Below are 24,918 nucleotides of genomic sequence, written 5' to 3' on the forward strand. Positions count from 1 at the left end.
TGTTATTGTTTTTAAAATGATAGTCTTGCTAAATTGCCCAGGTAGGCCCCAAACTTTCAGGCTCAAGCGATCCTCCTGCTTCAGCCTCCTGAGTATCTGGAGTCTCAGATATTATAGTGCCTGGCTTATACATATTTTACACAAAGGTTATGACAAGGCTAACAGACCTTCAATAACACAAAATACACATTCACATTCTGACCTCTAACTAAACCAAGAAATCATCACCTATCCATATTTAAATAGGTGCATCTAAACCCCACACATTTTATACTTTCACCACATCATTTCTTTCTTTTTTCCCAGTACTAGAAATTGAACCCAAGGTCTACACACACTAGGCAAGCAATGAGTCATGCCCCCAGACCTTTATATTTTGAAACAGGCCCTCACCAAGTTGACCAGGCTGGCCTCAAGCTTATGATCCTTTTGCCCCAGCCTCCTGTGCAGCTGAGATTACAGGTGTGCCAACACTGTGTCTATCGCCATGTTTTAAATAATCTTGAGACTTACAGAATTTCAAGGGACTAGGATTAAAAAATATATATATTTTGTAGTTGTAGATGGGCACAATACCTTTATTTACTTATCTTTATGTGGTGCTGAGGATCCCAGTGCCTCACACATGCTAGGCGAACACTCTACCACTGAACCACAATCCCTGCCCCAAGAGACCAGGATTTAAAAGGTATACCCACATTAGGAGTTTTGATCATAGAGGGGAAAAAAATATTCTTTTTCTCACCTGGTGGCTCTGTTAAGTGGATCTGCATGACAGTGATCAGGCTCGCATCCAAATAATCTGTTTCAGGTTCCTTTGTGTACAATATTTCCACTGGGTATGTTCGACCTGGGATGGTGAAGATAGGTGCTTCATAGAAGTACTGAGAAAATTTCACTGCATCCAAGGTAGCTGAGGTGACAATCAGCTTCATGTCCTGCCGTTTTTGAACTGTCTGAAGGGAAATGCAATGTGGCTTACTAAAAAAACTACCCAAAAGGATACAGGTACTCACAGCCTATTCCCAGAAATCAGTTTTCAATAAGTAAAAGGGTCAGTAAAGACTACCTTTTTCAACAATCCAAAGAGCACATCCGTGTGAATTGTCCTCTCATGTGCCTCGTCCAACATGATGATTGCATACTGAGTTAGGTCAGGGTCGATCAGGCACTCTCTGAGCAACATACCGTCTGTCATGTATTTGATGACTGTTTCAGGACTGGTACAGTCCTCAAACCGAATGGTGTAGCCCACCTAAAGCAGAACACAAGTGGAAAACCTAAGGCATAAACCTCTCCCTTTTGCAATTATCAGGCAAGATTTCAAACCAGTCAGACTAGTGCTCATAACTACTAGAAACAGATAAGAATCTATTTCCTCTAGTAAAGTCTGCCTTGGACTTGACCCTGAATAGATCAATGATAACAATGAAAATTCTCCCTCAGGAGAAATCTGAAAAAAAAAAAAAGATAGTATTAGCCTCATTTTATAGATAAAGGGTATGGGCTTTATATTTTAATTCTGGCATTTCCAGGGCAGCTTCACTAACCACCTACCTCTTGACCTAAGCAACAACCAAACTCCTCCGACACTCTTTTAGCCACAGACATGGCGGCCACTCTTCTGGGCTGGGTACACCCAATCTTGCCCCTGGAAGTGTAGCCTGCCTCTGCCAGGTACTGGGTGATCTGTGTTGTCTTTCCAGATCCTGTCTCTCCAATAACAATCAGGATCTGATTGTCATGTACAGCCTGAAAGCAGCAGAATAAAAATCAGATCATTAGAGTTTGTCACACACTCACTGGAGTACAATAATAAATGCTATGTTCCAACACTAAATGAGGGAAAGGGATATACGTATATAGTTGAAAATTCAACAGTAAATTTAAAAGATATTAATAAAAAGCGTTCTTCCCACCACCACTCCTAAATCTCTAATACCTCTCCTCCCAAAATTATCTATTTCATATTTTTACACTATTTGTAAAAGCAAAGGATTTTAATCAACCTATGTGTTTAAAAATACAGAAGTAGTTAATAAGCATATCTGCACTAAAAATAGTATTAAAAAGGATCAATCTATGAGCTGGGCATGGTGGTGCATGCCTATAATCCCAGTTACATGGGATGCTGAGACAGGAGCACTAAGGCCAGGTAGGACAACTTAGCAAGATCCTGTCTCAAAAAAATAAAAAGGGCTGAGCTATAGCTTACAGAAAGAGTGCTTGCCTAGCATGTATGTAGGCCCTGGGTTCAATCAATACCCAGCACCACCAGAAAAAAAAAGTGTGTGCACGAACACATATATTTATACTTGCTTATACATATGAGATACTATCGAAAGAATTCACTGATAGTTAGTGAACTTGGTTACCTCAAGGAAGGTTTGATGATCTTAAAATCAGAACTCCATCAGAAGATGGAAATAAGTATCTAAAGCAAGATTCTTGCCTATGGTTTACTGACTGAGTATCCCTATTTTTCATTACTGCCCAGGGCTATTGTTCCATTCACCACAATACTCCACCCACTTGGAACTGATTCAGGGTCCTCTATTCAAACATTTATCTCCTCATAGGAAAAAAAAGTAGAGATTAATAAACATTTCTTTAAAAACTATTTGGAAATGTTTTATTTTTCCCTAATCCCTTTTGAAAGAGGCACTTCAAATATGCACATACCTGTTCAATTACTTTGAATTTTAAAATGCTCTCGCTCTTAGAAAGAACCTCTCTGCCCATACCACCAATACATCATAAAATGCTTCCCACCTGAACTAGCTGCTCCTTCAGTTTGTAGATGGGCAGGCTCTCCCTCTGCTCAAGGATTGACATCTGGGTCTTTTTTCCATAGGAAGCTTTGTTGCCCCCGAAGGCATGCTTCTTCCACTCTGGAATGTCATTGGGCATCATCCCAATCCCCCTCATATTGGCAGCAATCTGCCTGCCTTCCGCTGTAAAGGAAAACAGGCAAGTGAGTAGTGTCCTCAAGTTACCTCAAGATAAACCAGGGGAATCAACAAAATGGTGTGCACCACATGTGTTCAGCCTGATTCTTGATCAACAGTACTTAGAGAAACAAATAAATATGAAGAAAAGTACAGGGAAAGGGAAAGAGGGGACAGGCGAGGGAAAGAGACCCTAATAAGTGGTGCTACAACTTTTTGATACCTCCTACCAGAAAAAAAGGAGGTTAGTTGAGAGAGGTCAAGACTTGATTGTTTGACCCTGGAACTTATTTTTTAAGTGCTTTATTGAGATATAGTTTACATATGATATCTTTTTATTTTATTTTTTTTGTACCAGGGATTGGACCCAGGGGCGCTTAACCACTGAACCACATCCCCAGCTCTTTATTATATTTTATTTAGAGACAGGGTCTTGCTGAGTTGCTTAAGACCTCACTAAGTTGCTGAGATTGGCTTTGAACTCTCCAACCTCCTGCCTCAGTCTCCTGAACTGCTGGGATTAAAAGCATGCACCGCTGCACCTGGTTGATATCATTCTTTTCAAGTGACAACTCTAGCTAACTATGTATTCACAAAGTTGTACAACCATTACCACCATCTAATTTTAGAACATTTTTATCACCCCCAAAAGAAAACTCTTTCCCCTCCTTTTCCCTTCCCTTGGCAACCAACTAGTCTACCTTCTGTCTCTTTGGGTTGACCTATTCTGGACATTTCATTGAAATACGTGGTGTTTTGAGTCTAGTTTCTTTTATCTGGCTTAATGTTTTCAAGGTTAACCCTGGAATTTGTGACTTGAATAAGGAGCAAAAGAATGAACAGAATTTTAGTGGCTTTTCAGAACAAGCAAATATATTTTTACGACTTTGATGACAAAACCTGCTATAAAAATATACTTCAGTCTGGGGTGGTGTGCGTAACTGTAATCCCAGCAATTTAGAGGGCTGAAGCAGGAGGATCGCAAGTTCAAGGTCAGTCTTAGGACACACACACAAACTTCAGTCTACTACGCAAATAAATGAGCTTTGAAAAAGGACAAAGGAGAGTCATGGAAATGGGGCTTATTCTGAGAAAATGGGGGATTTTTTTTTTTTTTTTTTTTTTTTTTTTTTTTTGTGGTGCTAGGATTTGAACCCAGGGCCTTGTGTATGCGAGGAAAGCACCCTACCAACTGAGCTATTTGCTCAGCCCCAGGATTATTTTTTTAAACAATGAATTAATATGTCCAACCTTCTAATTTTTTTTTAGTTGTCAATGGGCCTTTACTTATTAATTTATATGTGGTGCTGAGAATTGAACCCAGTGCCTCACACATGCTAGGCAAGCACTCTACCTCTGAGCCACAACTCCACCCCAACCTTCTAATGTTAACATATTTTGAATATCTATTACTTGCATCCACAGTGTTATCCAAATCCACTTCCCCACACTCTGCCTCCAGCCCAGATGTCTCTATTATACTTATTATACTTAACAACCTACTTGATACCTCAACTAAGATATCCTCTAGTTACCTTAGGTACAAGTCTAAAACTGAATTCATAATCTTTCCCCACAAACCTGTTTTTCCTCTGGAGTCCCCTATCTCAGAGATGCTATCACTCACCCTGGTACTCACACCAGAAACCTGGAAGTCATCTTTGCCCACTCCTACTTCCCTTTTCCTCAGTCAACAAATCACATTTTTCAAGCACATCCTACCTGTCTGCTACCTCTGTGTTCAAGCCACTATCATCTTTCCTCTTAAAGCCTCCTGATTCACCTCACGTGTCTACTTTCACCCCATCTGATCATGCCATTGCCCTACTTAGAACGTTTTCATGCTGAACACTTTTCAACACCTCCCAGTGCACTTAGAATTAAACTTAGATTCCGAATGTCCACAAAGCCCTGGCCTGCCAATCCAGCCTCATCCCCTGCCCCTCACTCACTATTCTCCAGCTATACAGGCTTCCTGTAAGGTCTTCTTTCTAACCCCACAGTGCTAGCACAGGCTATTCCTCTACCTCAAACACATTCCCATCACCCTCTGATAAACTAGGTCCTATTTATCCTTCATATCTCAACTTCCCCAGGGACACAACATCCCCCCACACCAGCCAATTCTACTACCCGTACTTCTTCAGAGAGCACTGACCAGACTATCATTAATTACTCAGTTATTTGGTTAATGTCCATCTCCCCTGCTAAGTTGTACACCTCCAAGAGCAAGGATCATGTCTATGTAATTCACAGTTGTATCCCCAGTTGCTTAATGCAAATTAGTAAGTATCTGCCATGACTAAGTCCAGTAGTTAGCTTATACTTACTGCACAAAGAAGTATATAGTATAAAATAAATCAAACGCATTCTGTTGTCATGTATAACTAAATAGAACAAACAATTAAAAAAAAAAAGTATATGGAACTGGGGAGTGAACCCAGGGGTACTCTACCATTGAGCTGAATCCCCAGTTCCTTTTATTTTTCATTTGAGACAGGATCTCACTAAGTTACCCGGGCTGGCCTAAAACTTGTTATCCTCCTGCCTCAGTCTCCCAAGTAGCTAGGATTATAGGCATACCACTGCAAAAAGGAAGGTTGAAAGTTGGATCATCACTAGGCATGGTGGCACATTCCTGTAATCCCAGCAACTTGGGAAGCTGAGGCAGGAGGATCTCAAATTTAAGGCCAGTCTCAGCAACTTAGCAAGGCCCTAAGCAACTTAGTGACTTAAAATAAAAAAATAAAAAGGGCTGGAAATGTGGCTCACTGGTTAAGTGCTCCTGAGTTCAATCCTAATACTAAAATAAATAAATAAATAAATAAATTATAAAGTTGTATTATCTTTAGAACAAATAGGGAGAATCACAAGCTTGAGGCCAGCCTCAGCAACTTAGCAAGGCCCTATCTTAAAATAAAAAGGGATGGGGATGTAGCTCAGGGGTAAAATGCCCCGGGTTCAATTCCCAGAACTGGGGAAAAATATAAAGCCAAGCAAACAAACATGCTCTAATGGAAGGGGTAAAATGAGACTAAATATTCAATGTGTGCTGGCAATGCCTTCTATGTATATGTGTGAAGGTTCAGATTCTTTAAAAAGGTCCCTCCAAGGGTCTTACCATCAGGCAGAGGATCAACCCAGTGTTTATTGAGTCCCATGGGAATAGAATCCATCTCAGCTTCACGCTGGGCCTGCTTGAGTTCCCGCCTTTCCTTGGCCAAGGCACTCTGCATCATGGCTGCTTGGGAGAGGGAGCCATCTGGGTTCTAGAGCAAAACAGGAAAAAGCAACATGCATTAAATGAATAAAATAAAATGCAGATGTTAAGATACTACTCTAAAACATGAGACCACAGCTAGAATAAAATTCCAGACAACATAAAATGAATGGATAAACTGCAGCACATGGAGATAAAATGAAAAATTGCTTACCATGAGAACCCCAAGAGAGTTAGGAATAGTGCTACCTTTAAATGTATGAAGGATATAAGAAAGGGACAAGAAAGAATTCTGTATGACCATAAGAACAAAAGAACTGATGATCAGATCCATCTAAAGATGGAATACATTTCCTTAAGGGATGGTCAATTCCCTGTCACTAATGTCAAGCAAATATGAGATGACCACATGGGAAGAACAATACAGCAGGGTTACATAAGTGGATTATAAGCATTATATGGGTGTTTTTTTTTCCCATACCTAAAATTTTATAACAGTTCTGTGGACTCTGATTTGCATTCTCCTCTCAGTTCTGCCCTCCACAACACCCAGTGCTGTAACTTCTTATGGGGACAAAACAAAACTGATCAAATGAACCCTTGAAAATTGCCTTTGAATCTGCAAGATAATGATGTAAGCCCTAAGGAATCTAGGCAGAGGCAATGAGAGTAGGTCCATACTCCTATTTATCTCTGCTTCTTTTCAAAACACACAAATGAGCTCAAACAAAACTAAACAAGACAAAGCAACAGAGTCCAGACAATCTTCATTTAAAATAAAAATTATCTAGACCCTGCCTAACAATAAATACTACCTTAAGTGGTTTGAGTTCTACTTACATAGATTTGATAATCTGACCTATTCCTTTAAGAAAACAAGTCCATGGGACATTTTCAGATTAAAGTCCCAGCACTTCTTACCTTAACAATTTTAATGGGGCTCATATCCATGCTTTGCTTGGTGTGTCCTCTCAGAAATGGAGGCTCTTCCTCAACCAATTCGATCTCCAGGTCCTCATCTAAAAGTGACCAGAAAGGAAATAGTCATAAACAAATGAAATGAACAATCATTTTTCATCCAAATAGTCAATTTCTATTAGCACCAATAATCAAAAATAGCTTCCAGGGCTGGAAGGGCTATTTTTGTAGCTTAGTGGTAGAGCACTTGCCTAGCATGTGACAGGCACTGGGTTCGATTCTCAGCATCACATAAAATAAAGGCATTATGTCCATATACAACTAAAAATAATAAGTAAATAAAATATTTTTTTTAAAAAGTAGCTTCCAAGGTCAAAAAGACAGCAATGCAAGTGAAACTCTAGCCCAAGTGTCTATTCCTCCCTGTGATACCCACCCCCCCAGCCATTTCTAAGGTATTTGTGCTCCCAAGAACTCATCAGAGCTGCTTTCAAAAGAAGCTAGGCAGCCAGGTGCCATGGCACATGCCTGTAATCCCAGCAGCTCAAAGCCTGAGGCAGGAGGATCCCAAATTCAATGCCAGCCTCAGAAGCAGATGCTGATCCATAGTTGGGGGGTGGGTAGAGAAGAATGAAGGAATGTTTTGGATTATGCAGAAGGGAGTGAGGGGAGGGCTGGGGAGGTGGGGATGGGAAGAACGGTGCAATGAGACAGACATTATTACCCTATATACATGTATGAAAAAAAAATTTTTTTAATAAAATAAAATACATACATGCAAAAAAACCCCCAAAAAGCCAGCCTCAGCAAAAGTGAGGAACTAAGCACCTCAGCGAGACCCTGTCTCTAAATAAAATACAAAATAGGGCAGGGGATGTGGCTCAGTGGTTGGGTGCCCCTGAGTTCAAACCCTGGTACCCGCCTCTAAACAAAAAGGAAGCTAGGCCATATTGGGTGTGATGGCCACGCCTATAATTCCGGTGACTGGGCAGAAGGATCACAGGTTTGAGGTCAGCCTCAGGAATTTAACAAGACCCTGCCGCAAAAGAAAAAATACAAAGGGATGGGGATGTAGCTCAGCAGTAGAGCATCCTGGGTTCAATCCCCAGTACCACATAAAAAAAACAAAACAAAAAAATAAAATAAGCAAAAAACAACACAAAGCTAAGCCTACACAAATATACTGGTTTGCTATTCTTAAATCGTATTAAGAGCAGTAGGGGGTATAGCTCAGTTATAAAGTGCCTCTGGGCTCAATCCCCAGTTTAAAAAAAAGAAAAAGGAAAATGGATAAATTATAGTAAATTTATAAACACTCTACAGCAATGAAAACATGAAATACAATATAAATAGAAATAAGGATAAATATTATTTAAGTGTGAGAGTTAGCCAAAGAAAGAAAAAGAAAAAAAAAAAAAAGGAACCAAGGGGTGTATGTAGCTCAGTGGTAGAGTGCATGCCTAGTATACACAAGCACACAGGCCCTGGTTTTAAACCTCGGCATTGCAAAAAAAAAAAAAACCCAGAAAACAAAAACAAACAACAAAAAAGCACAAAATGAATTAAGTTTAAAAACATTTAGGGATAGACATTTAGATGATACAACAGTAAAGAAAAGTAAGTGAATGACTAACACAAAATTTAGGATGGTGGGGGTGGGGAAATAGCTCAGTTGGTAGAGTGCTTGCCTTGCAAGCACAAGGCCCTGGGTTCAATCCCCAGACCACAAAAAAATCAAATAAATTTAGGATGGTGGTTACCCAACTAGGAGGAAAGAGGAAGATTTAATCAGAGGAGAGCATGTAAGGGCTTCAAAGGTGCAGGTAAAGTTCTACTTGTTAGCTGGGTAGTGGGTACATAAGTGCTCAATTATTATTGTTATACTAATTTAATATGCTCCATTATAGGATTTATTTCACAATTTAAAAAAATTACTAATAGGTTGAATTAATAGTTGTTACTCAGAATAATCTAGGCAGATTCAGGGTTTTCAGAATAATTACTAAGACTATGAGATCAAATTTATTCCCCAAAATATAACTTTTATATCCTGAAAACTTATTAGAAGCAACAAGTATAATAGATACTTTTTTTTTTTTTTTTGCAGTGCTAGGGATTGAACTCCCTCAGGCATGCAAGGCAAGTGCTTCACCACTAAGCTACATCCCCAGCCCAAAAACATGAACACTTGACAACTGAATGACCTTGCTTCTATCAAGAGATGAGTAGTGAGACCCAAGGAACAAATGACTTACAGCCACTGGGTTAGACAGTCTAGTCTAATGACTCGACCTGCAAATTCTCTCCTCCCAATCTAATATCCTGCTCAATTCAAGTGGCTAGTTACCTTCTTCATCATCCACCTTAGGGAGAATGCCAGTCTCTTCATCAAAGTCTGGAAACTCTTCTTTGGAAAGGACATTGGCAGCAATCATCTAGCCAAAGGACAAAGGCAGCATTTATAATCTGTTAGAATCAAAACTCTTTTCCAGGAATTAATTACAGAGGTTTTATGCAGGAAATCAAGGTTTTTTTTCTCCTCGGACCCACGATGTCAGAGCCTCTAATGTCACATATCCCATCCCTGGGGAGCACTAGGACATGGTGCTGAAAAGAATGAGCTCCAAGGTGTCATTCCAAGGAAGAGTTCCCTATTCCTTCCCTTATTTCCACAGTACTTTTTACATCTTATTATGTGACATGTAACCCTTCACAATTATTTGTTTAGCTGTCTCCTCCACCAGACTTTGAGTTCCTCAAGGGTAGGAACCATGAAATATTGTCTTGGTAGCCCCAACAGAGGCTGACATATCATAGTTCTAATGTTTACTGAAGAATGATGAAAACAATAACAAAGACTTAAAAAGTAATTACTACATGCCAGGCACTAACCTAAGAGTTTCAACTCTATTCATTTGTTTAATCCCCACACCACCATCATTAGGCCTGTTTTACAAATGAGGGCACTAAGTCACAAAGAGGCACAATAACTTGACTCAGGCTCACACACAAACTAGTAAGTAGCCAGAAGTCACCCCAGGCCACCACACTCCAGGGCCCCCACTACTAACCACCACTCTACATGACTGTGGCCGTGAAAGTTCATGGTACCAACCTGTTTGATCTCCCATTTCTCTGGATCAGAGATGCGGGTGAGGCGCTTGCGCTCCAGTGAGTCATCCTCTACTTCAGGGGCACTAACAAGGGAGAGGTGAGTTGGTCTATCTGGATTCCGCATTGAGGTCTCCTCATTGGTCTCTCCAACCAAATTTCGTCGTCGATTTGGGTTTAGATCTTCTCCAGTCTCTTGATCTACATCCTAGGGCAGAGAAACAAGAGAGATAGCTCACTTGCTGTCTCACCCTCCCTTAGTCATCAAATGTAGAAATAGGCTGGACATCTCACCTACCTTCATGCTCAGGCTGGTCTTGGTCCCGGTGAAGGACAGCACTTTGACCTTAACCCTCTGGCCTTTGCTCACCACATCAGCCACATTGGCCACACGGCCTTCCCGCCGGAGTTCAGAGATGTGCACCAGGCCTTCCCACCGCTTCCTAAGAGAGAGTAGACTCATCTGAAGCATGCCTTAAAATACCTTTTCCCCAAGCAATTCCAACTTTCACTGGAGATGAACAAACAAAATGGTCTTAAGCTCATGAAGTAAGTACTAAGAAGGTGGTATTACTACCCTTCCAAAGAAAACACTGGATAATGGGGGAGAAAGAGGGACAAAGTCTCATCTGTCCTAACAAGAAAAAGACAGATCTCCTGAATACAGTGGGACACACCTATAATCCCAGTGGCTTGGGAGGCTGAGACAGGAGAATCATGAGGTCAAGGCCAGCCTCAGCAACTTAGTGAGGCCCTAAGCATTCAGTGAAACCCTGTCTCAAAATAAAAAAATAAAAAGGGCTGGGGATATAGCTCAGTGGTAGAGTGCCTGCCTAAGATTCATGAGATTCTGGCTTCAATCCCCAGCACCACAAAACAAATAGAAAAGTTAATTTCTAAGAATCTTGTATGCTGATTTTTTAACGCATCATTGATCATAACTTTTTAGAATGTAAAAATGCCAGTAATAAAAGACATTCTGCCATCATTCTAAAAGAACACCAACATTACCTTAGTCCCTCCAGCTGCACAAAGCATCCAAACTGCATGATGCTGGTAACTTTGCCATTGTATATGTCCCCGATGGCAGGTTCTTCAGGAGGAGGGCGGTCCACATGTTTATCCCGCCACCTGTCCAGATTTCTCTCCCCATACTTGTCACGGTCCTTCCTGTCTTTGGGGGGACTCAGACTTCTACTTCTGGACCGATATCTAGACTTCCCTTTATTTCTCTCCCGGGTCCTGGAATGTGATCGAGAACGGGATCGGTGTCTCCGTTTATGGTCTCTGTCTCTGTCCCGCTCTCTATCTCGTTCTCTGTCACGATCACGATCACGATCACGGTCTCGGTCTCGGTCTCGGCTTCGACTCCGCTTCTTCTTTTTTGTCCTGTCCCTAATAAATCAACAAGTACCTGTTTGAAAAAGAAATCAGCCCAATTTCATCTTTGCCTCCCTAAGCACCCAATACAGTATCCACACATGGTAAACACTCGCTAAGAGATGAAATAAGAGTTTCAATGACTATGACATTCCTGCAGGCCAATAATGGATCACGCCACAAACATTTAGTCTTTCAACCCCGATTTCTATCTTCTGAACATCTTAGCATTTAATGCATAAATATACTTGGTAGTGAGCAATGAAAAGATATCCAAGACTATGATACATGACCAGGTCAGATTCTGTAAATTTGTCTTAATTTTGCTTGACCATTCCACAAAATACAACTATCATAGTATTCTAAACTTCCAAAGAACAGGACACAAAGGACAAACCGGTGCTCAGTGTCTCTTTGCTTCTCCTGGCCTGCTGCACTGGGCATTAAAGCTTCCAGTTCTTTCAAGACATCCACAGCAACTTTTACATCATCCTCATCCAGCATGGTCTGCAGGGGCAAAGGCAAACAAAGTTAGGATGACAGGGAAAACAAACTATTCAAGAATCAGTATGTTTTTCAGCTATATCTAGAAATCTGACCCACATCACTAACAACTTATGTGAAGGAAGCAGAAGAGACACAGATTTCTAATGCAAATGGAGACAACAAGGAGGAATGGACAAAGATTCGTGAGAGTTATTTCTACATGAACCAAATCCCCCTTGTTCTTTTTTTCGTGGTGCTGGGGATTGAACCCAGGGCCTTGTGCTTGCAAGGCAAGCATTCTACCAACTGAGTTATATCCCCAGCCCTCCCCTTGTTCTTAATACAATTCTGGTGAAGGCAATTATATATTAATCATCTCTCCCATGAGTAGAACTCAGATATTAAAATTTATAAAAAGCAACTTTCCCAAAGCACTCCCCTACTTCCTCCCACTTTATTATTTTCCATAACTGTCTCAAAAAAAGAAAAAAAAAGGGTGGGGCATTGGGGATGTGGTAGAGAACACCTAGGTTCAAATGCCAGCACACACGCAAAAAAGTAGTAACAATTTACATAGCATTTACATTGTATTAGGTAATAGGGAAAAGATTTAAAGTATATAGAAGGCCAGGCTTAGTGACACATGCCCATAATCCCATAGACTCAGGAGGCTAAGGTAGGAGAATCACAATTTGAGTACAGCCTCAGCAACTTAGTGAGGCTGTCTCAAAATTTAAAAACATTAAATGGGTTGGGGATGTAGTTCAGTGGTAAAAGCACCCCTGGATTCAAAACAAAAACAAAAACAAAAAATAAACCATAAAATAAACGGAAGGATGTAAACTATATGCAAATACTACACATTTATTTATCTATCTCTTTTGTGGGACAACTATGCTTATTTGTTTGTTTGTTATCTGTCTCTTCCCCACAGATTACTTATATGTTTATTTCTAGCTCTTCACCCAACACTAGGGTATAATCTGCAAAAAGGTAGAAACTCTTATCTGTTCTCTTCACTGTTTCTTTACCTTGTATTTAGAACAGTGCTTGGCATAGAGTAAGTACTCAAAAAATAGTTGGCTAAAATGAAATTTTAAAACCAAATCACCTAAACAAAAAAAAAAAGAGCTCTTCTAACAAGTAATGGAGCAAAAGTCTAATTTCACACATCAGAACCTTGCCATTTCATATATACTTTATATTCCTAATCACTGCTTCCCACAATTCCTAAGCTCACTTTCTTTAAATATCATCCTCTGAACCCTTTAACGCTATTCTATACATAGCACACATTCAGGGAGTGATTTCATTTTGACAAACATGGAATGACAAAGGCAAAAAGAATTATTAAAATTACTAAAAAAGATTATTAAAATTACTAATGAGACAAAGAAAAGGAGCGGAAGACACTGATAGTAGACATTTTCAAAATGTTATAAGTACCCGAACGGAAGGGTTGTCTGGCTGGCAAAGGACTGGGAAGAGTTCCTTCAGCTTTTCTTTTTCGGTTTTTGGTTTAACAACTGGATCTTAATTCATTAAAAAGAAGAAAGAGTTAAAAAGAAAAAAAATATATATTTAATGCTATTAATGGATTACAAAATTAATTCAATATTAAATTTGAATCAATCTGAAAAGGAACATAGAACTTTGCTACATATAACCATAAAGTTAGTTACTATAGATATAATTTAGTTTTCTAAACACATCAACTTGAAAACCCTTAACAAACTCTGGGCATGTAGAAAGGAGGGGTGCATCACTACTGATTTGATTATGTCTTATAATTCTAATTTTGTCTTAAGTCATTTGAAAGATTCTTATTAGAACATTTACTTGCTCAGCAGCTATACGCAAAAAAATAAAAACAATTTAGAAGGTGCTCACAATCTAAACCATTCTGGAGGCTAAGTTCAGCTGGAAGCTCTGCTCACCTTTGCTAGTAGAAGGCTTTGCTGGAGGTCGCATGGTTTGTATGAGACGCAGAAGGTTACTAATAAGAGAATCCTTTGAAAAGAAACAAAAACAAAAATTGTCAAACCCTGAATCAGTGATTAAATATACTTAGAAAAGTAAGAAATCTGGTATGGCACATCTACTCAGGGGGCTGAGTCAGGAAGAACAGAAGTTCAAGACCAGCCTCAACTTAGTGAAACCCTGTATCAAAATAAAAAATCAACGAACTGAGGATGTAGGTCAGTAGTGCAGCATCCCTGAGTTCAATCCCCAGGAAAGAAAGGAAGGAAGAAAGGATCAAAGGAGGGAAGGAAAGAAAAGGAAGGGGAAGGTGTAGGAGAGGGGGAAGGAATAGATATGCACTTGAATTTAGCTAACTGGAACAAATGAAGCACAACCTGGTACAGCATGAAGCTAGTAGCTTTAAAGAATGCTGATGTTTGAGAATCCTTAGGGGGAAAGTTATTTAGTTCCCTTCAACCATTTTATTTCCCATTCTTTAGAATCACCTCTAAAACCTAGATTCTTATTTCAGACTTCCTGATTCACAGAACAATAATGTAAACATCCACAAATACATAATGAAAATCTTAATGGCAATTTTCTAGAAAGGAGTCACAGGAAATCCAGCTCCTTCACTACTGCTTCATGGAATGAAAACACTACACATTAAGTGGTTTACTTAATAGGTACGTACGCACTGCCTCCCTCCTACATCCAAATCCTACATTAAAGCCTCCCCAAAATTAAATTCAATAATGACATTAAAACAAAAAAGTCCTCAAATATACATACTGTGAATTCTGCACCATTTTTGACCAACGAAGTCTTAAAAGTATCAAAAGTGGTATTTTTCTCAGCAAGACTGATCACAAATTCAGCTGCAAATGAGAAAAGAAAGTAAGAATGGAAACTTGAGCAAGAAATGAGTTTCAAGAATGGCGAAAAAAACTAATCAGGTTTTCCAACAGTCATAAAAGTCAAAGACCATCATCTACTGAAGGTAAGGAAAGAAAATTTAGATGGCTGAGATTATCCATGCATGTTCTAGTCAATTTTTATAAATGAAAAGAAAACATTACTAAAAATGGCTCATTCAAGTCCTTGAGTACATTTAAACTAGGAAGACCTATTTGCCTAGACTGTTATACCCTCTTCTCACAAAATTATCAGCTATGGCATGGTGCAGTGGTACATGCCTATAATCCAGCAACTCAGGAGGCTGAGACAGGAGGCTCAAGAATTCAAGGCCAGTGAGATCTTATCACAAAAAAAAAAAAAAAAAAAAAAAAAGGGCTGGTAATATAGGTCAGTGAGATCTTGTCTCAAAAAAAAAAGGGGGGGGGTAATATAGGTCAGTGGTAGAGTGCTCCTAAGTTCAATCCCCAGTACCACAAAAACAAAACAAAACTATCAGCTATGCACACCGCCACATAGACTTTAAAGGTGACAATGTACAAAAGCATGAGTCCATGCATATATACACAGATACATAGACACACACACAGTAGAATGCTTTCTATTGTTTATGGAAGGTCCAACCTGATCTATATGTAAAAGTTAGGCAGGTACTGGGTGGTATAATCTCCAAGTTGATGAAAGACTTAATTGCTCCCCAAAATTTCTCCCCAAACCTGCTTAGTTTTTAAAACTTTTTAAATTAGCCAGGTATGGTGGCACATGCCTGTAACCCCAGTGACTCCAGAGGCTGAGGCAGGACAGCAAGTTCAAAGCCAGCCTCACTCTGCAAGGCAGGCCCTCAGTGAGTCCTTATCTCAAAATAAAAAGTAAAAAGGGGGGCTGGGGAGATAGCTCAGTCAGTAAAGTGCTTGCTTTGCAAGCACAAGGCCACGGGTTCGATTTCCAGCACCAAAAAAAAAAAAAAAAAAAAAAAAAGTAAAAAGGGCTAGGGATGTAGCTCAGTGTTAAGCACCCCTGGGTTCAATCCCCAGTACCTAAAAAATAAAAACACTTCTAATATTAGAGCAATTTATTAATAAAGAGACTTTCAGAAAAGATGCACATTGGGCTGGGGTTGTGGCTCAGTGCTAGAGCACTTGCCTAGCATGTGTGAGGCACTGGGTTCAATTCTCAGCACCACATATAAATAAATAAAATAAAGGTCCATCAACAACTAAAAAAAATCTAAACAAAAAAAAGCACATTTACCATAGGCTGAGATAATAAACCTCATACTGTGAATCTATAAGAAATAATTAATAATTTCACTTGGATGCTAATCCTAAAACAAATAAATAAACAACATGGAAGAGCTGGATGACTGGTATAACCACACCATTTCTATGCTGGAATTTGCCTTCATCTTTGTGATGATACTAAGCATTATTTATAATGCTTATGCATAAAAACAAGTTAAAAGCATAGGATGGCACATGCATATAATCCCAACTACTTGGCAGGCTGAGGGAGAAATCTGATGTCAGCCTGTGCATCTTAGTGTGAGATTCTGTCTCAAAAATAAAAAAGAGTTGGGAGGCGCAGCTCAGTAGTAGAGCATTTGCCTAACATGTGTGAACCCCTGGATTCAATTCCCAGTACCTCCAATGCACACAAACTTAATAACAACAATGTCAATGGTTAATACTTTTTGAACATTACTATCTGCAAAGCACTACACTAAGGGTTTTACATGGGTTATCCCCAAGATCCTCACAACAATACTCACTAATGGGTGCTATTATTGTCCTATTTTATAGTGTTTGAGACACTATCTTTCCTAATAATAATTGGTGGAACAGGGACTGGAACCTAGGCAATCTGATTTCAGTCAGATTCTTTAGAGAAAGGTGGAGGGAAAATTAAGCCACTTGGTGCCTAGCACGTATACTCAAAGGATCCCAAAGTAAGCAGCAAAATATTCACACTGCCAGCATTGTGCTAATACTCAAAAAGTGTCAGATTTCAGGTTTGGGGGTTAGGGATTCTTGATTTGTACAAGATAGGCACATCTTAACTGAAAAGGAAGAGAAAAATAAACTAAAACATACTGGCTTCAGGACATCTTCCAAGGTGCCATATAGTAACCCTATGAAGAAGATATTATCACCCCACTTCACAATTGAGAAAAATGGCTTCAGAGAAACTAAGTTTCTTACCAAGGGCACAAATCTGACGTCTTTGACCCCCTACACTTTCTTGATAAAACCCAGGGCCTCATACACACACACACACACAAATGTATCTCAAGCCCTCTTATCACATGCCCCTTCCCACCATTCCTCCATTTGATAACTTCACTACATTTTCATTTTGAAAAAAACATATAGTCAGATGGCGCTCTCTCTCTAACCTTCCTACCATCAATCTCTAAACTTAATTACATCTACGGTCATATTCTGTTACAATGGCTTAAGCATCCTTGTACCTACCAAAAGCAATTCCCTCACTTATACTCTTGATTTCCACCCATCCCTTTTCACCTCCTAAGTACTTCACCTGCCTAGCTCTAGGTCGGTTGCCTTTTCTAATTTCTCAGTTTGGATGTAGTTTGAACCAAAACGTCTAATGACTGGTATTTGAGACATTGTCAAGCACAGACCTCAAAGAATAGATACTACGAGAAGAGTTGCGAGAACCAGAGGCTCGGAAGGGTCAGGCAGGAGTATAACCAAAGCTAGCCTCAGAAATTTAGAGGCCCTGAGAAACTTAGCGAGACCTCATCTCAAAATGAAAAATCAAAAGTGCTGCGGATGCGGCTCAGTGGTTAAGAGCCTTTGGGTTCAATCCCCGGTACCCCAATCACAAAAAAAAAAAAAAAAAAAAAAAAAAAAAAAAAAAAAAGTGACGTGAAGATCAAATAGGATAAGTAAAGAAAGAGCTGACCATAATATCGGACACACAGTGAGCACCCGGCAAACGTCACCCTTAATTATCATCATCGTTGTGGCTACGGCTCCTGTTGTTGTTCAACAACTTGGGGCGGTAGTGTCAAGAAGAGATGGCCACCCTAAGCTTCACTGACAGCTTTGAAAAATGATTTCTAATAGGTCGACCGGGGGGAGCTCTCAAGCAGAGGCCACCGACGCAGAATTTCTGGCTCCAAATCTATGACAGATTCACACGAACAAACACAGCCGGCCCATCAATCACCCTTCTCCTTCTGCCTTCCTTAACCTCATCCCTAAGGCCACTGGGACCTCTTCGAGCTTACCGAGATCCTTGTCGTTGATCCCCAAGTGGTTGTCCAGCTCCGTGCAAACCTTCGACACCAAAGACAGATACTCGAGTTTGGCGAGTTCTTCCGCTGGGCCTGGCTCCGAGCCGACAAAGATTCCTGCCGTGGCCACAGCCACAGCCATGGCTAGAGCTTCCTTTCTGCCTCCTTCCAGTCGGCTGGCGCTGGAAGCCACTCAGGTCAGGCTCCAGCTTTCACTTCCGGGTTGGAGCAGGTCTCTTGTTTACCGTAAATCGAAAACTAGGAACTTAGCCCGTCGGAACTAGATGGATCATAGAGATGACACCGGAAGTTCTTACGGAAGGAACTCCAAGAGTAGGTTACTCCGAGCACCGAAGGGCGCCCTCTATAGGCAAGATAAATCCCACCCTCTGGCCCGGAAACGTTTACTCTCAACACGTTGCCGCACTAAGTCAGCAGAGGGAGATCGTGGACTGCGCAAGGGACGCCGGAAGGCGAGCGCTAACCTCCTGCGCCTGCGCCTTAGAAACCTTAAAAAAGGAACCCCAAAGTCTGGAAAAAACAAGTTCACTCTTGGGCGGATCAGAATATTTCAGGTCCTCGCCGCTTCGTGTATCTTGATGTTCGATTTCAAACAATCCAAACCAGTAGACAATGGATTCTGGTTCTATTACTAGCTCCTCTCATTTTACAGATGAGGAGAGTGGAACTATCCAGCTGGGTGGCCTTGACCAAATTAACTGTCTGGGGCCTCAGTTTTCTCATGTGCAAACTGGGATAGTGTTGCTCTAACTGGGTTTAGGTGAAGGCTAATTAAGATGACTATCTAAGGAGCCTGACACACAGTAGGCGACTACTACACCTAGCAATTACCATTGAATCCCAGGGCAAAGACAAGGGTCCAATTGAAACTGGTCTGTCAACACATATCCTTCCCCGAGTCTGAGACCCCACAGAGCCACCTCCCTCCTTTCTTGTGAAACTTAACCCTCAGCTTTCTAGTTGTCAGTAAACTCAGTCCCCTCAGAACTTGTCCCCCAAAATATAAGCTGTGCTGTGAACCTGTTGTCATATACTTAGGTCTCGCAACTTCAGTTTTCTTTTTCCCTCTGGCAGCCCTACAGTGGGGTGAGTATTTTCTGTGTGACAAATGGGAAGATGGGAGCATTCCAAAGCATTCCACCTATTAATCTGAAGGATTAATCTGAAGCCCCTTCTACTTTTTTGCTTTGGCTACATTACACCAAAAAAAAAAAAAAAAAAAAAAAAAAAAAAAAGTTTCTAAGTGTGTGACTAAGTTATTCTAAGTTATTATCACTAATGCAGAGAAACTTGAGAAAAAAATATCCCAAACACAAATGGAAAGCCTAGGAACTATCCTCAAGACACTTCTGAGAATGACCAGAGCCTTGCATCTGAGGCCCCTGGTTGTTGGAAAAAGACTTCAAAGAAAGTGAACAGCCCCTCATTTTTCACTCTTTGATCCCCCCTCCAAAATTCCTCTTCAATTTTGAATCCATGTATCAAATTTTTATTGATGGAGCATGTGGTAATCCCAAGCTACTTGGGGGAAGCAGGAGGATCACAAGTCAAGTTTGAGGCTACCCTTGGCAATTTAGCAAGACCCTGTTTCAACATAAAAATGGCTGGGGATATAGCTCAGTGGTTGAGCAACCCTGGTTCAATTCCCAGTACAAAATAAATTTTTTTGTATTGAACATCTACTTTGTGCCTAAGCACTATATTATGTCCTGGAAAGGAAAGGCTCATAAGAAGTCTGAAAGATAGTGGGAAACACAAAAAAAAAAAAAAAAAAAAAAAAAAAAAAAACAAAACGATAATACTGTAAATATCACACTCAGCCAAGGAAGCTCATGGCAGAACTGTGTTTATAATTCAAGTCTCTCTGCTAATGAAACATGAGGGCAGGTGATTGGAAGACAAAAAACAAAGTAGGTCTGTTTCCTGTCATCTGAGGGCAGCAAGGGTAGAAGGAGGCAGGGGCAGGCAGGAACAGGGCCATCTTACTGGGCAATTTATCCTGTTGCAATCCAATATTTGTCTGTCTTATCTTCCAGTGGCCAAGCACAGCCTCAATGTTGCGCAAAACATTCCCAACCTAAAATTCACTCTCAGGACATCAACCTGCCATCAGTAATAAGGATGCTTTAAATCCACCAAGCTTTCAAAGCATTAGATAAAAAACATTCCCTTCTCAGCAGGCTTTTTTGCTTTTGTTACAATCAGGTGTCCTCATTCTCTCTCACTTTTAAACTGTCTTTTTTAAGCCTGGCAAAGTCAGACACATACCTGTAATCCTAGAGGTTTGGGATACTGAGGCTGAAGGATGGCAAGTTCAAAATCAGTCTCGGCAACTTAATGAGGATCTAAGTAACTTACAGGGAGACCCTGTTAAAAATAAATAAATAAAAAGGTTTGGGGATGTAGCTCAGTGGTAAAGCTCCTCTGGGTTCAATCCCCAGTACTCCAAAAATAAAATAATGCCTGGCAAAACCAAAACAAAAATGAAAACAAAAACAGACACTCAAGCACCATTATGATGTGAACTTTGCAACAAAGTGTGTTATGGGCCTCCTCATCTTATGTAGGAATGGTAAAGAATTTTCACATATTTACAAGATTTCTCTCTTTTTTCTTCTTTTCCTTCAGTGCTGGGGATCAAACTGAGGGCCTCCCACCTGCTCGGCAAGCACTCTACCACTAATCTCATCTTCAGCCATGCTTTTTTTTTTTTTTTTTTTTGCGGTGCTGGGGATCGAACCCAGGGCCGAACCCAGGGCCTTGTGCTTGCAAGGTAAGCGCTCTACCGACTGAGCTATCTCCCCAGCCCCATTTTCATCTTTTAAGTGACCCTGATTCAAGATCTAGTTGGCATTTCTTAGACTTCGTTTAGGTTTCTTTTTTCTTTTCTTTTCTTTTTTTTTTTTTTTAATCGGTGTTACAAGTATAGATGGCCAAAGTGGCAAGTTACACTGAACTTTCTTTTTTTCCTCTCTGATATATAGCCTCCACTTCTGGGGAATGGGTATTTTGTAGCTTCTAGTTTTCGTTTGAGATAATTCTTTGGGACTTTCAAAGCTTTCCTCAGGAGCATGCAAAAACCAAACCACACTAAGGATTGAGTTCATGGGAAGAGGGGAAAGTGTTATGGTTTGGACGTGAGGTGTTCCCCCAAAAGCTCACATGTGAGACAATACAGGAAGGTTCTCTCTCTCTCTCTCTCTTTCTCTCTCTCTCTCTCTCTCCTTCCTGATGATATAAGCTGCTTCCCTCTGCCACACTCTTCCACCATGATGTTCTACCTCACCTTGAGCCCAAGGAATGGAGCCCCCTTTGTGGACTAAGACCTCTGAAAACCATGAGTCCTTAAATAATCCTTTTCTCCTCTACAGTTGTGCTGGTTGGGTCATTTAGTCACAGCAGCAAAAAAGCTGACTAAAACAGAAAGAAAACAGGACTGAAGTTCTGTTGAGTTCTGTTTCTGTGCCAGCATGTAAACAGCTGTCCAGGGCCAAGGGCCTTTTTTATTTTTTAATTTTTATTCTTTTCCTCTTTGGTGCTGGGAATTGAACCAAAGTTCTCACACATGCTAAGTACATACTCTACCACTGAGATACGCTTGAGCCCCAAAGTTCTGTCTTAAACTGCCCATCCTTGCTGCTAATTCAGAAGAAACTACTTCTCCAAGGTAAAGGAAAATAGTTGCCCAGCAAGCCCTCCATTCCAAGTTCCAGAGTGTTTTCAGGGCCGGCTAGACACTCCCCAAGCCCTGAGCCCCAGGTAGAACAGCTTTGGTGGTAGCAATAGCAATAGCTGCTACCCTCATGCCAGAATAACTGCCTTTCTGTTTGCGGATTACAGTAATTATGGTGATTTATGCCGCCAGAGTGAAAATTAGCAATGTGGTGAGGTAACTAAAAATGAATGTGTCTCTTCCCAGAGTTCACTCCACCCAGCTGAGCCACCAAATAAAACCACCATATGGGGCAATTAGGAGGCCAAACTCGCTCTCAGAACAGCAGAAAAAGAGTTCAGGGGCCCAGGTTCCACTGCCTGAATCACAAATAATGATCACAAACCCCTGACAAGCATCCTATTAGCCTCACAATGGTGTGCGAGTCTGAGCCCTCCCATAAACACCAACCAGTTGTTCAAGCCTTTCAAACAAAGTAATTTGTTCTAGGATATCACCACTTTTTTTTTTTTTTTTTTTTTAATTGCAAATTGGCCTAAGGCAGGGAAAGGGAAAAATGAGATTAGCCTCTACTACATGAGCATGTGAGTCAGATATTTTTTCCTTCTTTGTCAAATATTCACTTTTATGTGACCCAGAAAGACTCTCATCATTCCTAACTTCCACAGCCCACTCTTAAATTTTAGTGTCAGTTGAATTTATATAAAAATTTTTGAAAGACATTGAGGCCCAATACTGTTTGATCATCCTCACCACTGAGCTCATGCAGAAATCCCCCCAGATAGTCCATCCCCATGGACACAGACAACATGGAACTTCACATGTAAAAAAGGACGATGGAATGAGATGGACATTATTATCCCATATACATATATAATTACACTACTGGTGTGACTCTGTACCATGTACAGTCAGAGGAATGAGAAGTTGTGCTCCATTTGGGTCAAATATATCAAAATGTGTCTACTGCCATGTATAATTATTTAGATATATTTTTTAAAAAGATTGATTAGGGTCATACTCTCATCTTCTCAGAAATTAGGATGTAGGGCTGGGGTTGTGGCTCAGTGGTAGAGCGCTTGCCTAGCATATGTAAGGCACTGGGTTCAATTCTCAGCACCACATATAAATAAATAAAATAAATGTCTATCCACAACTGAAAAAATATTAAAAGAAAAAAAAGAAATTAGGATGTAAATGCAGAATTCAACCCCTCACATTTCTCATAGACTTTTTTTTTTTTTTTTAAAAAGGACTTCAAGAGATAATATAATCAAACCTGCACATTAAATTCTATCATCACTTGAAATTATTCTACTCCCAGATCTTAATCAATGAAGTTTTCTCTGGACCCAACTTCATCTTTTTCTCTACCATTGAACCTCCTTTTAATTTTTCAGACATCTCTGAATCTTCACCTACCATCTTTTCTCTAATTCTTCAGCACTATTTTAATTTCACTCATATTTCTTCCTGACCTAGATCTCATGTTCACTCATCTTGGAATTTGATCACAAATGCCAAAGAATTCTTCCTTCCTTTTTTTTTTTTTAATTTCATTTTGGTGCTGAACATTGAATTCAGGGGCTTTGCACATGCTATGCCCTAGTTCTCTGACACAGCCCCAATCCCAGCCCTCTCCACTGGTTTTCTACTGTTCTGCTTTACCAGCCCCAAATGGCTCCTTTTGACTAATTTTGCCCCTTCCACATTGCGGGTAAAAGGAACAAGGTCACTCTGACTTCACCTAGTATAGATTCACTATCTCAAACTCTAAAAAATTCTCCCCCGCCCACCCACCCAGTACTAGGGATTGAAGCCAGAGACGCTCTACCACTCAGCGACATCCCCAGCCCTTTTTATTTTATTTTGAGACCCTGTAAATTACCAAGACTGGCCTCAAACTTGTGATTCTCCTGCCTCGCCCTTCCCAGTAGCTGGGATTACAAGCATGTGCCACTGTACCCAGCTCTGGGCTCTTCTTAATAATGGCTTTCAAACAGTGTGACCCAAGACGTCTCCACATTCCTCAAGTTCATAATCCACCCCCACCACATTTATTTTCAGAAGATCCCTCACATCCTACTTACAGGGAAGATGGAGGCCATTCAAGATGAACATGCCTGTTAGCCCAGTAGCTCCGGAGGCTGAGGCAGGAGAATGGCAAATTCAAGATCACCTAGGCAATTTAGCCAGATCTTGTCTCAAAATTTAAAAGGGATACAGATGTTACTCAGTGGTAAAGTGGCCACTGGGTTCAATCCTCAGTACCAAGAAAAGAAAAGGGAAAAAAAGAAAAAGACTGAGGCTCCACTTACCTCTCTCAGAATTAGTCTATATCTTCACCTGAGTTCTCCTTCTGTCTCTAAGAACATGTCTCTTCTCAATTTCATGCCTCCCTTAGTTCTTTTATCTCATACCCTCTACTGATGTCTCCTATTATGTCTCATATCCTTGCCCCTTTTCTCTTTCCTTATTCTTTACCCTCTTCCTACAACCAAAAAACAGAAAATCTTTTCTCTGTCAGCTTTTCCCTCAACCTACTACCCCACCCCGTGACCCGATATAGCCAGAGTTCTAAGAATAATCTATAAACAAAACTCCCCCTCTACCCCTACTTCCAATCTACCCCCTTAACCCCTGACTCTTTGCTTCTACCCCCATGATGTTATCACTTACATATTTGCTCATTTCTCAGATGTTTATTGAGAACCCACCATGTACCAGTAATCATTGAAACTCTTCTTAGAATTTACCCGTTCTTGAACCTTGCTGCATTTTGGAATCACCTGGGGTTATTTGAAAATACTGATGCCTGAATCTCACCATGAGATTTATTGGCCTGGGTCTGACTTGGGTATCAGGATTTCTAAAAACTCCCCAGGTGATTCGATTGTGCAGCAAAGTTTGGGAACCACTGTCCTCATCTCCTAATGCAGGGTTTCTCAACCTCAGCACTACTGACACTTGGGGTCAGGATCATTCTTTGTGACTGGGGGTTTTCCTATGCATTATAAACTGTTCC

General features: G+C 40.5%; 1 protein-coding gene across 1 annotated transcript in view; it reads right to left on the reverse strand.

The window, feature by feature from the left end:
• The window catches only part of DHX8 (DEAH-box helicase 8), a 34,767-nt gene extending 16,375 nt beyond the window's left edge, over window positions 1-18,392 (reverse strand). The window contains exons 1-15 of the mRNA XM_079133467.1: window positions 18,194-18,392; window positions 14,818-14,903; window positions 14,001-14,073; window positions 13,510-13,595; window positions 11,975-12,084; window positions 11,209-11,592; window positions 10,496-10,640; window positions 10,202-10,405; window positions 9,434-9,521; window positions 7,090-7,187; window positions 6,070-6,217; window positions 2,773-2,954; window positions 1,558-1,752; window positions 1,070-1,255; window positions 746-956 (exon numbers count right to left, since the gene is read on the reverse strand). Of these exons, the coding sequence (XP_078989593.1) occupies window positions 746-956; window positions 1,070-1,255; window positions 1,558-1,752; window positions 2,773-2,954; window positions 6,070-6,217; window positions 7,090-7,187; window positions 9,434-9,521; window positions 10,202-10,405; window positions 10,496-10,640; window positions 11,209-11,592; window positions 11,975-12,084; window positions 13,510-13,595; window positions 14,001-14,073; window positions 14,818-14,903; window positions 18,194-18,341 (2,344 nt within the window). The 5' untranslated portion in view covers window positions 18,342-18,392. The remainder of the gene's footprint in view (window positions 1-745; window positions 957-1,069; window positions 1,256-1,557; window positions 1,753-2,772; window positions 2,955-6,069; window positions 6,218-7,089; window positions 7,188-9,433; window positions 9,522-10,201; window positions 10,406-10,495; window positions 10,641-11,208; window positions 11,593-11,974; window positions 12,085-13,509; window positions 13,596-14,000; window positions 14,074-14,817; window positions 14,904-18,193) is intronic.
• Window positions 18,393-24,918: the final 6,526 nt, after the last annotated feature.

The sequence above is a fragment of the Sciurus vulgaris genome (assembly GCF_902686455.1).
Source record: "Sciurus vulgaris genome assembly, chromosome: 3".
Taxonomy (NCBI): Eukaryota; Metazoa; Chordata; class Mammalia; order Rodentia; family Sciuridae; genus Sciurus; species Sciurus vulgaris.